Here is a 14353-nt window from a genome sequence, read left to right as displayed (position 1 = left end):
TGTTCGATTCTCTTCCTCACCAAACTCATACATTTTTTTTTTTTATTTTCTTGACTTTCTTTCAATGGATTGTCATTTTATTTTTGTTAGGCAACTATTTTACTGTAAAAAAATTCTTTTATCCATCATAATTATTAAATAAGAATATATATTTAATTTTTTATAATAATATTAAATTAGCATGAAATTTTTTATGACCCCGTCCCTTTCGAGATTTTTAGGATCTCCTAATGTCTTAGATGGTTGTTAGCTGTAACCCGCTGACAAAATGGGCTCAACACACAAGACCATTGGGGTTCCATCCTAAAACAAATTGGCAATAGAAGGAGTAACCCACTAGGTTATATAGTAGGCTTGTTATCTCTCGAATTTTGATGTGAGTTATATTAACACCCCCCCCCCCCCCAAGTGCAACTGGGTTGATCCAGGCACTTGGACATTATTGGGTAGGTATGCGGACAAAGGCCCATTAATAGCATGCACAGTAGTATGTGTACGAAGGCCCATGTAAGGTAGGTACGCGCGCAAAGACCCATTTATAGTATGTAAGGGGCAAGCGTGTAGAGTCCGCCAACCCAGTAATATAGATGGTCCAAGATCGTAAAGGCTCTGATACCATGACAAATTACATTGGATCTACGTCCAAAATGGACAAGCGGTTCGTGCACGTATGAGTGTATAAGCACAACCCGGTCCAACATACAAGCCCAATGGGCTTTCATCTTAAACCAATTGGCAATAGGAAAATTAATCCATGAGCTTATATACTACACACTTTATATCCTAATTTCCGATGTGTGATACTATCTCAACACCTTCTCACTCATAAATAAAAACCGAGCGTTTACGCTCATCGCTTGGTTTTTCTAAACTAAATAGTGAAGAAATTGTATTATACTACAATAGATGGTGGAATTAGTTGATATAGAGATGTTGTTGGTGGTTTCTATGGAGCAGCCGCCAAGTCATGGCCACCAAGAGAAAGAAAGATGGAAAAAACCATTGAAATGAAGGAAATAAACACAAACATGTTTTAAAAAGAAACTATCAATTAGTAATTTAAAAATGTTGAAAAGAACGCACCTCATGCACCTGAGAGACTGTGAGTAACCTAGGGTTTCTGCGCCGCCGCCAGCCGATCCTTCCCTCGCCCTACGTTTTCCCGCCCTGGCCGTCCTTCCCCTTCGCCTCCCTCCCCCTTCTTTGCAATGGGGAAAAGCAAGATGAAAACAAAAAACCCAATCCATAAAGCTTTCCTCCTTCCTCTCGTAGCCCGACCCGGACAATGACTCTCTTCTCCAGATTCTCTGTCAACCTAACTCAACCCCCTCCTCCCCCTCTGGTTCTGCTGACGGAGATAAAATCCCTTTCCAAACCATCCCGACCTCCCTTATCATCTCCAACTATGATAGATTAATCACTGAGATGGCCTCCTCTACTGACTCACTGAACCTCCCTCCTCCTCCCCTCGCACTGCCCCTCCCGTTGACTACTTTGTCTCCGGTCTATCCTCTGAGAATTTCCCTCCCCTTCTTCTCACTAATGGGCCCGACTCATCTTCTCCGGTTGGTTCGCTGCAAGCCCCAACACCTTCTTATCAGGAAACCCCACTGCAAGATTCAATTGTTGCTATTACCCCTCCTCTTTCAACTAGTCAACCAACTCCCCCAAAAATGACACCACCCTCCTCTGCGTCGAAGAACAACTCCTATTCTAACACTGTCAAAAATCTACAGGAGGTCCAAAAGCAATTCCACTAAACTTTGTTAAAGGTATAGAGAAAGGTATACTTGAATTCACTAAGGAGGATGTAGCGGAATTCACTGCTAAATGGAACATGACTCTCATTGGTGCTCCTATTGGAACTCGAATATCCTACAAGGCTATGGAAAACTTCATAGCAGTGAATTGGACAAATATCACTATGCCAAAAATCCTTCGCAAGGATAACATAATCTTTGTCTATCACTTCAGCAAGCAAGAAGATCCCACTACAATTCTAGAGCGCGCACCGTGGACCATAGGTTCCAATAAACCCCATATACTTTGGGTGGTACAAAGGTATGACTCTTGACTATTCTTGCCTTGAGAGAGTTCCTATTGGATCAATATGCTTGATTTGGATGTGCATTTCTGTTCATCGCATATGTTAGAAAAGAGAGGCTCTGCTATCGGAGAACCAATCCTCACATATCATAATTCTACCTATCGGGAAAGACTGGGTTTTGCTCGTGGTTTAGTGAAAATCTCACCGGATACTAAACTTCTTGAAGAGGTTATCTTTAAAGGCCCTGAAAAATTAAGCAATTTTGCGTAGTCTCTGTTACCCATGGGTTCCTCCACACTGCTCAAAATTCCATGTATTCGGTCATTCGTGTGCTACCCTGAACTTAGATGCCAGAAATTCACCCCAAAACCTCCCTAACCCTTCTGGTATTATAGCCCCACTTCTCCCCACTCCTCCATCCACTCATCTTATCCCCTTACAAATACTAACCCAACCTCAGATTTTCATCTACATAACCGCCCTCATAAGCTACCTTCTACCACAATTGAGATGCAACCAACATCTTCATAACTCAATGCTGCAACAATCTCTCTCGTCCCTGAGACAATCCACCCCAGCACGTCCTCTACTACCTACAACCCTGCTGTAACTAATCGACTTCCTAGTACGTCCTTCTCCTCACCTAACCCAACTCCAACAAATCAATAACTCACTACTCTCAGCACCACGTTATCTGCTGCAAATATCTTCCCTTCTTCACTACCCCCTAAAGTTAACAATGATTATCCCGACCATCCTTTGTTGGCACGTCAGAGGCATCTCATCCTCTGAAAAACGTCTTGTTGTAAAATCCCTTGTCATCTCCGTCACGCCGACATCATTTGTATTATAGAATCCCGCCTCTCTAATACCAGTCTATCCAGGCTTGTTAATAATTTTTTGTGTGGCTGGGCATCTCTCTCCAACTGCCAACTCTCCAGAAAATTCCGCATTTGGCTCCTTTGGGACCTCTGTAAATACTCTATTGCACTCTCGCACACTGCTAACCAGATTATCCACACCCAAGTATCAACGATTTGCACTTCCATCAACCTTGAGATCTCATTCATCTATGCTGAAAATACCCTCTCCCTTCTTACTCAACTGTGGAATGAGATTGGTATTCTTGCTCAACCAGTGTCACACCCCTGGTTAGTTGTTGGTGATTTCAACATGATTCTTGATTCCTATGATAAGCTCATAGGGTCCAGCTATCACCCCCTCCCTTGTACCTATAATGAGCTTAGTAACCTGCTGCACTTTACAACCCTTTCTTATCTACAATATGCTGGTTGTTTCTATACATGGAACAAACGACAGAATTCCGAGAACAAAATTTGTTGTAAGATCGACCATGCTCTCGTTAATAACTTGTGGAACACCACCTTTACAAGCTCCAATTCTTACTTTGAAAATAGTGGCATCTCTAATCACTCGCCGGTCATTGTTAAGTAGACTAATGATTTCACCAGAAGGTGATCACCATTCAGGTTCTATAATGGTTGGACGCCCCATGAGACCTTTATCACGACAGTCAAGAGGACGTGGGAACTCTTTTCAACTCACTTAGCATTACTACTAGTCAGCTTGCAAAGATGAACTGGATCAAATACTCTGATCAATAATATATTCGTGGTAGAAGACGCTCCTCCAAAATTTTATCGGTTACTCTTGAGAATGGTGATATTGCTCAAGATAAGGAGGCGATCACTGCTGCTTTCGTGGAACATTTCTCCCTCCTCCTTGGTAAATCCCACCCTAGCTTACCCTTCATTGCCCGGTTTGTGAATTCTGAACAGATCATCTCCCGCCCATGAATGGGGTTTCCTCACTCTCGCTTTCCAGGGGGTGAGATTCGTAAGGATATTTTTTCTATTGGAAACAACAAAACCCCGGGCCCTGATAGGTTCAATGCGTTCTTTTTAAGAAAACTTGGGAGATTACCGGCTCGGAAGTGTGCGATGCTATCCAGGAGTTTTTTTGCGGTGGCCAACTCCTCAAATCGGTCAATCACACAACTATTGTCCTAGTGACCAAATCCAGTAATCCAATTTCAGTTAACTATTTTCGGCCTATCTCCTGCTTCTCAACGATTCTAAAAGCGATCACTAAACTCCTCGCTAGTGGACTAAAATCTGTCGTTCATGATCTTGTGGGGGATTACCAAGGTGCATTTATTCCTAACCGGTCCATCCGCCACAACTCTTTTTTTTCAAGAGCTCCTGAAACATTACGATATGAAGAACTGCTCCCCGACATGTGCTATTAAAGTGGACATTAGACGGGAATTTGACACTATTAGCCATTCTTTCATTCTCCAAGCACTCAAAGCATTTGGATTCCCATAAAAAATTGTAAGTTGGATCAAAACATGCATCTCCAATGCTACCTACTCAATTTGTATCAATGGTGCACTTAAAGGGTATAACCAGGGCAAACGGGGGACAAGACATGGATTCCCGATGTCTTTGTACATGTTTGTAATCGCAATGGAGTACCTCTCTAGGATTATACGTTCCACACTCTCAATCCAAACTTTAACTTCCACCTGAAGTGTAACAACCCAAAAATTATGCACCTCTGCTTCGCGGATGACCTTCTGGCTTCTTCTTTTCTGCCGTGCTGACTAAGCATTAGTCGAAACCCTCAAATCTACGCTTGATTCTTTGGTGCTATTAGTGGGCTGGTTTGTAACTCGAACAAGTCATGTATTTACTTTGGTGGAACGTGCGCACAAGCACAACAAGCTATCTCTAATCTCCTGAACTTCCCTATTGAATCACTCTCATTCAGTTACCTCGTCCTACCCACGAGTTCTAAAAGACAACCTGCAGCAACCTATAACCCCCTCATCTCCTTCATTACCTCCAAAATCCTATCTTGGATAGCCTGAAACTTGTCCTACGCAGGGCGACTTCAACTAATTCATTCAGTTTTGATTAGTGTGCAAGTTTACTGGTGTAACATCCTTCTCATTCCCGCTGGTGTACTCTCAAAAACTGAAGGAATAATCAGGAACTTCCTTTGGACTGGTCAGGATACGGACATGCGGAATCTTGTCACATGGGAAGTTGTCTGCAAGCCAAAAAAGCTTTGGAGGACTAGTTCTAAAGGAACTACTATCATGGAACAAGGCTTGTGTGGCGAGATTTATTGTGGAATTGGAAACGAAAAATCAGAACCTTTGGAACACATGTATTAGAAAGCACTACCTACACCAGCAATCAATTTGGTTAGTTCAATTGACCTCTAGAGGCAGCTAGAGCTGGAAAACCTTCCTTCTTGGCCGCGACCTCATCTTGAAGAATTCCCCCTCAGCTGGTAATGGCGGATCCCTCACTTCCCCGAAAGGTAAATTTGACTTACAATAGGCATACAACACCCTCTTAGAGCATAGACCAGCCACGACTTTTCCATATTTCATCTAGATAGGACTCATCCCGGCTCAATGCAGCTTTATCGCTTGGCTTACTATTCATCAAAGACTCCCCACGAGTGACTGACTCTGCAGATGGGACCTCTCGACCATCACTACCTGCACTCTTTGTCAAAAGAATCCTGAAAGTCACAATCAACTCTGGTTCAATTGTTCGTTTACCAGTTCCATCCTTACTATTATTCTCAGGTGGCTCTGGATCAGGTCGCGTTATACTTCCCTCTCTGATTGGATGGACTAGTGTGGTAATTCAACCACCAACCGGAAATTTTGTTTCTATCTCCGTTTTGCAGGAATTATCCACACAATCTACTGCATTTGGTCGGAGAGGAATAGTCGTCTTTTTCAACAAAAATCAGCTAATGCATAACAATGTGATGCGATGACCAAGAACGCTATGATCATTGTTGGTCATGTGAACTGAAAGTTGAATAGTGATATTAGTAAATGACGCTCCCTTCTTAGATGAACTCTCTTTTCCTCTTTCTCCTTAGGGTTGTTATTGTTGTCATTAGCTTAGCTGCATGTTTTTTGGTTGTTTTTTATATAACATTCTAGGGGATGGCACCTTTCTTGTACAGGTGGGTGTCAATTGATTTTTTTTGATCCCTTTTGACTTCAGCTCATAACTTGATTGTAAATTGTTGGGATTTAACTAGCTATGAGCTTTTACACCCATTTTTTCCTATTTGCTTATAAGAAGAAAAGTTTTAAGTTTTTTATGTAGAGAAAAAAACGAGTATCAAGAGTTTGGGTGAGAAGCTAAAGAGGTGAGTGAAGAGATTAGAAAATCAAGAGGGTTCTTCTAAGTTGTAATCCAACATCATTTAGTGAAGCTTTCGTTGTCCCGTGGATGTAGGCACGTTGCCGAACCACATAAATCTTGTGTTCCTTGCTTGTTTTGTTTCTTGTTTTTTTTGTCTCTTCCATTGAGTGTTCATCGGGCTCAATCCGTGCCATCGCGTCCGCTGCACACAACAAGTGGTATCAGAGCACAAGGTTAGTTCTTGATTTCTTGAAGCATTTTCAGGTTCGTAGTTCAAGAAAAAAAGAATCTAGTTTTTTACTTTGGGGTAGTGCCTACAAGGTGTTTGTGGAAAGTCCTCAAAGAGAAAGTGTTTGTTATTGTGTATGAAAATCATTGAGAAGATGACATAACTTGAAGAAGGAAGTTCAAAGGGTTCAAGGAATGATAAGACTATGGTTTTCCATCATGCTAAGATTGAGGTAGAGAGATTTACCTGGTCAAATAATTTTGGCATGTGGAGATATGAAGTAAAAGATGCTCTATGTCAACAAGACCTAGAAGAGGTTCTAGGAGATAAACATGATGATATAGAAGAGAAAGTATGGGTCAAGATGAACAACCGTGCTTGTGGTATCATCAGATCGTGCTTAGCCAAAGAAATCAAATACTTTGTGATGAATGATATTTCAGCGAAGGAGATATGAAGAAAGTTGGAGGAGAAGTACTTGACGAATTCTATCCAGAACCAAAATTATCTGCTTCGGAAGTTCTATCGCATTGATATACTGGGTATTTCGATGGAGGAGCACTTGAATGATTTCACGAAAATGCTTACTGATTTGAATCTGGGGGTTACTGTGAGTGATGAGACCAAAGCGGTGTGTCTTCTTAACTCTTTGCCTGATGACTATGATCATTTGACTACTACTCTCACTTATGGAAAGGAGAAAATGGTGTATGAAGAGATTTCTGCAGCTTTGCTGAATCATGCTTGTATGAGAAGAGACAAGAAAGAGTCCAAAGATTCTACACCTGAAGCCTTAGTGTCAAGGGGTAGACCAAAGGAGAAGGAAGTCCATAGTGGTCAAGGTAAGCCTCGTTCAAAGTCGAGAGGTAAATTCCTAGCCAAGGATGAGTGTGCCTTTGTCATGAGAAAGGGCATTGAAAGAAAGATTGCCCGAAAGATAAGCAGAAGGATAAAGGCCAGAGTTCTGTAGAAAACGCCATCCATAGGGATGGTAATGATTCTGATTACTCATTATCTGTTTCATCAATGGTTTCTTCAATAGTTTTACTACTGAGTGGATTTTAGATTGTGCTGCTACTTTTCACTATTGCCCTTTGAGGTAATGGTTCTCTAGCTTTGAGAAGATGGAGAATGATGGTGTTGTTTTGATGGGGAATGATAATCCTTGTCGAATTATGGGAGTTGGCAGCATTAGATTAAAGATGTTTGATGGAATTGTGAGAGAGCTGAAAAATGTCAGATATGTTCCTAGCATGAAGAAGAATCTTATCTCAATGGGATACTTAGATGCTAAGGTTACAGATTCAGTGGACTCGATGGTGTTCTTAAGGTTTCTGCTGGTGCAATTGTATTGATGAAAGGGACTAGGAGGAATAACTTATATTTTCTACAGGGTCACACTGTTACAAGAGATGTGAGTATTTCTAAGTCTGAGTACAAGAAAGCCACAAATACTACAAGATTATGGCATATGTGGTTGGCTCATGCAGGCGAAAATCTTTGCAGAATCTGATAAGGCAAGGATTGCTGAAAGGTGCTACCGCTTGCAAATTAGACTTTTGTGAGCATTGTATTCTGGGCAAGTAGACCAGAGTCAAGTTTGGCACAACAATTCATAACACCAAGGGGGCTCTTGATTATGTCCATACATATGTATGGGGACCTACCAAAACTGCATCTTTGGGAGGTAAGCATTGGTTTGTGTCTTTTGTTGATGATTTCTTTAGACGTGTTTGGGTGTATGCAATGAAGGATGAAGTCCTAGAGATCTTCTTGAAGTGGAAGAAGCTTGTTGAGGCACGAACTGGTAGAAAGATCAAGGTGCTTCGTTCAGATAATGGTACAGAGTTCAAGAATGATCCATTCTTGCAGGTTTGCCAGAGAGAGGGCATTCAGCGCCACTTTATAGTCAGAGAAACACCACAACAGAATGGGGGTGGCAGAGCGCATGAACAGAACCTTATTAGAGAGGGTTAGGTATATGTTGTCTAACGCTGGGTTAGGCAAAGTGTTTTGGGCTGAGGCAATCACATATGCATGTCATCTTATTAACAGAATGCCTTCAACAACTATTGAGGGCAGGAGTCCTTTAGAGGTTTGGTCAGGGAAGGCAGTTTCAGATTATGATACTCTGCGGGTTTTCGGGTGTCCATCTTACTATCATGTCAGGGAAGGTAAGTTGGATCCTTGAGCGAAAAATTCTATATTCATAGGCTTACAAAGTCGTGTGAAAGGCTACAAAGTGTGGGATCCTGAGGCAAGAAAGATGATGCTGAGCAGAGATGTGACATTTGATGAGGCTTCTATGTTGAAGCAAGTCAGTTCTCAGCAGGAAGAGAGCAAGGACAAAGGGAGTTCTGAGTGGATGGAGACTGAGAGTACTCCACAGATTCAGATAGTCATGCATCTACACGGACAGATCAGGGCATTGCAGATTAGCATGGCAGTACAGATTTTGATGACATGACAGATGAGGAGGCTGCTGGTGATACAATACATGTGGATCCTATTGATGAGGTTCTAATTGCAACTAGGTTACCTAAGAGGAATGCATGTATGCCTAAGAGGATTACTGATGATATGGTCGCCTATGCACTACAAATTGTTGAGGAAGATATACCTTCTACTTACAATGAAGCAATGCAGAGTTGTGAGTGTGATAAATGGAAGGTTGCTATGGATGAAGAGATGCATTCTCTTTATAAGAATGGCACTTTGGAAATTCAAGAGTTGCCTAAGGGAAAGAAATTAATTAGGTGCAAATGGTTACACGCTAAGAAGGAAGGTTCACAAGGTGAAAAGGTTCGCTCCAAGGCAAGATTGGTAGCTAAAGGTTACACTCAAAAAGAGGGGGTTGATTATAATGATATTTTCTCTCCGGTAGTCAAGCACTCCTTCATTCACATTCTTTTGGCCTTGGTAGCTCAGTTTGATCTTGAGTTGGCACAAATTGGTGTCAAAACTGCCTTTTTACATGGTGAACTTGATGAGGAATCTATATGACTCAACCAACTGGGTATAGAGATACAGACATTGACAAGAAGGTGTGTAAACTGAAGAAATCGTTGTATGGGTTGAAACAGTCTCCAAGACAATGGTACAAGTGGTTCACTCAGTTTATGCTTCAAGAAGTCCATACGATCCACGTGTTTATTTTTGCAAGGTACGTGATGATCTCTCATCTATCTACCTTTGTATGTTTATGATATTCTCATTGCTTCTAAAAGTATGTGAGAGATAGACAACTTGAAGAAGATGATGTCTACAGAATTTGAGATGAAAGACCTTGGTGAGGCGAGAAAAATACTAGGTATGGAAATTGCTAGAGATCGAAAGAGTGGAAGAGTATTGCTATCTCAGAAAGCATATATGCAGAAAGTACTACAAAAGTTTAGTCAATTCAACATTGATGAAACTGTGAGTATACCTCTTTCGAAGGAGTTTAAGTTGGATGTTTCTATGTCTCCTAAGACGGATATGGAGCGGAGAGAGATGTCAGCTTATCCTTATGCTAGTACAGTTGGTAGCTTGATGTATTCTATAATATGTACAAGTCTATATTTCATATGCAGTGAGCACTGTGAGCTGGTACATGCATGATCCTAGTCACAAGCACTGGGAAGCTGTCAGATGGGTTCTTCGTTATATTCAGGGAAGTGATGAGGTTGGTTTGTTATTTCAGAGAGAAAATGATTTGAGTCAGCTCTGTAGATTCAGATTATGATGTTCAGAAGGAGACACGTAGGTCTACTACAAGTTATGTGTTTACCTTAGCAGGAGGACCTATTAGCTGAAGGTCTACACTTCAATCAATTGTGGCTTTGTCTACGACAGAAGCATAATACATGGCTAGGACAAAGGCTTTCAAGGAGGCCATATGGTTGAGAGGTATGTTGGAAAATCTGGGAGTTGTGCAGGATCATCTCAATGTTTACTGCGATAATCAGAGTGCTATAAACCTTGCCAAGAATTCAGTGTATCATGCTCGTACAAAGCACATTGATGTGCGTCATCACTTTGTCATGGATATTATTGAAGAGGGTGAAATCATATTGATGAAGATTCACACAAGTCAGAATTCGGTTGACATGCTTACTAAGGTGCTTGATAAGGCCAAGTTTCATCATTGTTTGAACTTGGTTCATATTCTTCCTTTGTATTAATCGAGAGATACAAGAACTATGACGGCTTAATCCCTTGGAGAAGGGGTACGTAGTTAGCCACGGAAGGTGGTGCAGTCAAGGTGGTCTTGTAAGTTGTAACCAAGTGAAGCTTCCGTTGTCCCGTGAACATAGGCAGGTTGCCGAACCATGTAAATCTTGTGTTCCTTGCTGCTTGTCTCTTCCATTAATTGTTCATCGAGCTCAATCCGAACCATCACATCCGCTCTGCACAACATAAGTCCTTTACCCCATTCTTAATGCTAAAAAGTTCAAAATTTTCTTCTTCACAAAGAAATACACAAACACGTTTTTGTGCATTGCGTTTCTAAATGTCATTTATAAAATAAAACTCGTTACGTCTAACAGACAATTGGGTGTTTTACCTCATTGATACTGTGTGAAATTAATAACATATTTTGGTACAAATTTCACGTCAAATAATATATGGGCACTAGCCGAAAAATCCATAACAACAACAAAGCAAGCACCATTTTAATATATGAAGTAGAAAAGCATCTAAGAACTCATTCATGTATTGTGTATTATCCATTGACCAACATTACACAAACCCTAACATAACAAAGCATCCCCCTTCCACAAGTCCTCCAACTCTTATTTATGAAAACATCTAAGATACATGACATACACCGCAGTCACGAGCCGAACATATCTACTGGGTCTTTATGTCGGTCGAGCTGATGGAAGAAGGATAGAGCACAGCTCGAGCCCCGGTGACATCCAACAACTTCTTGGTCCACGCTTCTGTCGGCGACCCGTGTGGCTTAGTCATGTAAAGCAGCCAATAGCACCATTCGACCACCTCAGGACAGAACGTCATGAGCCAATGTGTCACACGGTACCAACCCGGCACAATCACGCATCGCTCCCCTCTACATGCTCCCTTCACTATCTCCCTCGCACACACCACCGTCGTCTCGACGGGTTGCATCCCGATTTGAACCTAATCAATAATAAATAAATAAAACAAATTGGAGTTAGTTCTCTTGTGAATATGATTCTTGTACAATGTGGGTGTGTTTGATCTTACATCTCTCATTTCTTGATCAACTTTGACGTCGCCTTCTTGGGAGATCATCTTGCCTTGGGTGAATTCGGATTCTATCGGTCCTGGAGTTACAACCGTAACCTTGATGTCGGGCCACACCTCGATGCGAATCGTCTCAAACATAGCAAGAAGTGCTGCTTTGCTTGCCTGTTTCACACAAAAAAAGTTGACAGTTAATCCATAGATCAATCAAATTGTAGCATAAGTAGAACATAGATTGTGCTTTTTACATTGTAGAAGCTTTGTCTAGGCAAAGGAAGCCAAGAGTCGACGGATGACAATACAACGATTCGTCCTCTGCTGTTGCGAAGGTGTGGGATTGCATATCGGGTAGTGTAGACGGCGCCCCAGAAGTTTATATCCTACCAGAGCTCAAATAAATTTGCATGCATTATTGATCAAACAAAAGAAATTCCTAACATGTAAAATAAATTCACTGAAATAGTGTTCGAATTTACCATTATAGGCCTCAAGTTGGTAATGTCATGACACTCTTCGACGGTGCAAACCGACGTAATTCCAGCGTTATTCACCAGATGGTCCACTAGCACGTACAATATACTAATAAGATTTTCGCATCTCAACTTTCAAAATGATATCAAAGTCTGTCAAAGATTTTGCGAAAGTATATATAGTAATTGTAACAAATTTCGTATTTGTGCTAATACAGTAAGGCTTGTGAAAAATAGTCACAAAATTATAAATGAAAACTGAGAACTAAGTTTCAGATTCATGTTAAGATATATATAGAAGGCTTATAAATAGAATCGACAATTATCAAGAGTTAAATAGTTATGATTAGTTCGAAGATCTATATACTAACATCTCCCAAATCGCGTTATGGTGGAATCGACAATTCGCCTGCAATCTTCATCCTTAGCGACATCGGCAGCAATAACAAAAGCGTCGGGAGATCCAATCTCGAGGCATCGGTCAGCGACTTCACGAAGGCCTCTTTCTCTTCTAGCCGCCAACGCCAAACAAGCTCCTCTCCTCGCATACTCATACGCTACAAACTGCATGCACGAATAATCGAACCATATTATTAGTAATTAATCTAAGGAAAGTACATCCTAAGACATAGGATAAGATTTGTTAATCGGCAAACTAAACACTGCTAAATCTAATTTCTTAATTTATAATCTTAACCTAGAAAAATAATTATTCATATACCTCACCAATACCGGAGGAAGCTCCAGTGATGAGCACGACTTTCCCGGCGACGTCTTCAGGCGAGAGAGAGGATAGGAAAGAGAGGAAGAGCTTGTAGAAGTACAAAGGCGGTAACAACATGCACATTGACACAAAAGTGAATGGTGGTGCAACCCAATTTAGCATTGTGTTTAACAGATCCATTTTTGGTTTTTGGCTATAGAGTTTGAAGGTGGGATAGAGATGAACATGAATTTTCAAACCGATATAACTAAGGTGGAGAATTAATGGAAATATGGATTGATGTTGTTGAGAGATGAGAGGGTGTGTACGTGGCGGTGTACATGCAAAGGCATATATTACACCTGGAATTTGTTTCGTATACATAATCACGTGTCATTCAGTAAAGAAGACAAGTGTATGATTTTCTAAAAAATTTGGTGACAATAACGAGCAGGCTGTCCAAAATAATATTAATATTTCGTTATATTATGAAGATGAAGTCCTTGCTGTCGGGCGTAAGACGGTCCTTGTCTTGGGATTTCGGAATGTTGTTATAGAAGGAGATAATGTTACGGTCATTTAATTCCTTCGCAGAACATGGAAGGTCGATTGGGACATCACTCATATAATCAAAGACATTAAAGCAAATCTGTTGAGTTTTCAGGAGTTTAAAATCTCCCTCATCTACAGAAAAGTCAATGCAGCAACATACTTCATTGTCAAAAGTTTGTGGAATGATAAAGAAATTAATGTAATCATAGAGTTACAGAAAAGTAGATTTGATCCTACTAGATTCCCGACATTACACGTTAATCCGAGAAGGGTACTGAATTTTGTAAGAACATCTGCCATGATGATTTAGGAATTCCGTTTTAGGAATTCCTTTGTATTGTTTGTTAAAAAAACGAGCAGGCTCTCGTCCCATGGCATGTGCGATCAGGTCCATTAGAACACGACCCCTAAAATTTAAAGGTCCCATATAAAATTTTAATATCATGTATTTACTAAAATGTTTATTTGGTCTAGTGGTTCTAAGAGTAGTTTTTCAACAAAATAACCCACATTCAAATCACACTTCTATCATTTTTTCTAGTCCGCATTTATTTAAACTATCTAATTTTATTAGCATCTCTATAAAATAACATTTGATGTTTCCATTTTAACATTAATTTTTCTGTTATTTTTGATATGCAATAATCCACTAAGACTAATATTTTTATATAATGATAATTGTATGAGAAATTTCTTCTCAAAATATTTATAATACAAATTATAAATTTCAAACATATATATAATTTTAATAATAAAAATAAGAGAAAGTAATATATTATTATCATAATTTATACAAAAGTTAATTATTGTAAATTAACACAGGATCTCCAAAAATGATTGGACGACCCTGATACCAAGTGGAAGCCAAACCTCTTTGTCCAATTATTCTGATCGAATTAAAGGAGTGAAATAGAACGATTTAGACTCTTACTTTAACCA

General features: G+C 40.3%; 1 protein-coding gene across 1 annotated transcript; it reads right to left on the bottom strand.

Moving 5' to 3' along the window:
* Positions 1-11311: 11311 nt before the first annotated feature.
* Positions 11312-13063, bottom strand: LOC141250741 (uncharacterized). Its single transcript, XM_073670073.1, has 6 exons — positions 12881-13063; positions 12531-12723; positions 12166-12251; positions 11938-12069; positions 11690-11854; positions 11312-11602 (listed from the first exon to the last, which is right to left on the bottom strand). Exons 1-6 carry the CDS (start codon positions 13061-13063, stop codon positions 11312-11314), a joined length of 1050 nt encoding a protein of 349 aa, XP_073526174.1.
* Between the last annotated feature and the right edge of the window lie 1290 nt (positions 13064-14353).

Source organism: Phyllobates terribilis, unplaced genomic scaffold (assembly GCF_046119375.1).
Source record: "Phyllobates terribilis strain yellow unplaced genomic scaffold, ASM4611937v1 Scaffold_6079__1_contigs__length_46960, whole genome shotgun sequence".
Classification (NCBI taxonomy): Eukaryota; Metazoa; Chordata; class Amphibia; order Anura; family Dendrobatidae; genus Phyllobates; species Phyllobates terribilis.
This window is presented reverse-complemented; position numbering and strand designations above follow the sequence as displayed.

Bases quoted from the DNA above. Each gene is read 5' to 3' on its own strand.
- LOC141250741 (XM_073670073.1), bottom strand. From the start codon at position 13,063: ATGGATCTGTTAAACACAATGCTAAATTGGGTTGCACCACCATTCACT. The intron at 12,252-12,530 runs GTTAGTATATAG...TGTACGTGCTAG, and splicing joins CATAACGCGATTTGGGAGAT to TGGACCATCTGGTGAATAAC. The intron at 12,070-12,165 runs GTAAATTCGAAC...GAGCTCTGGTAG, and splicing joins CCAACTTGAGGCCTATAATG to GATATAAACTTCTGGGGCGC.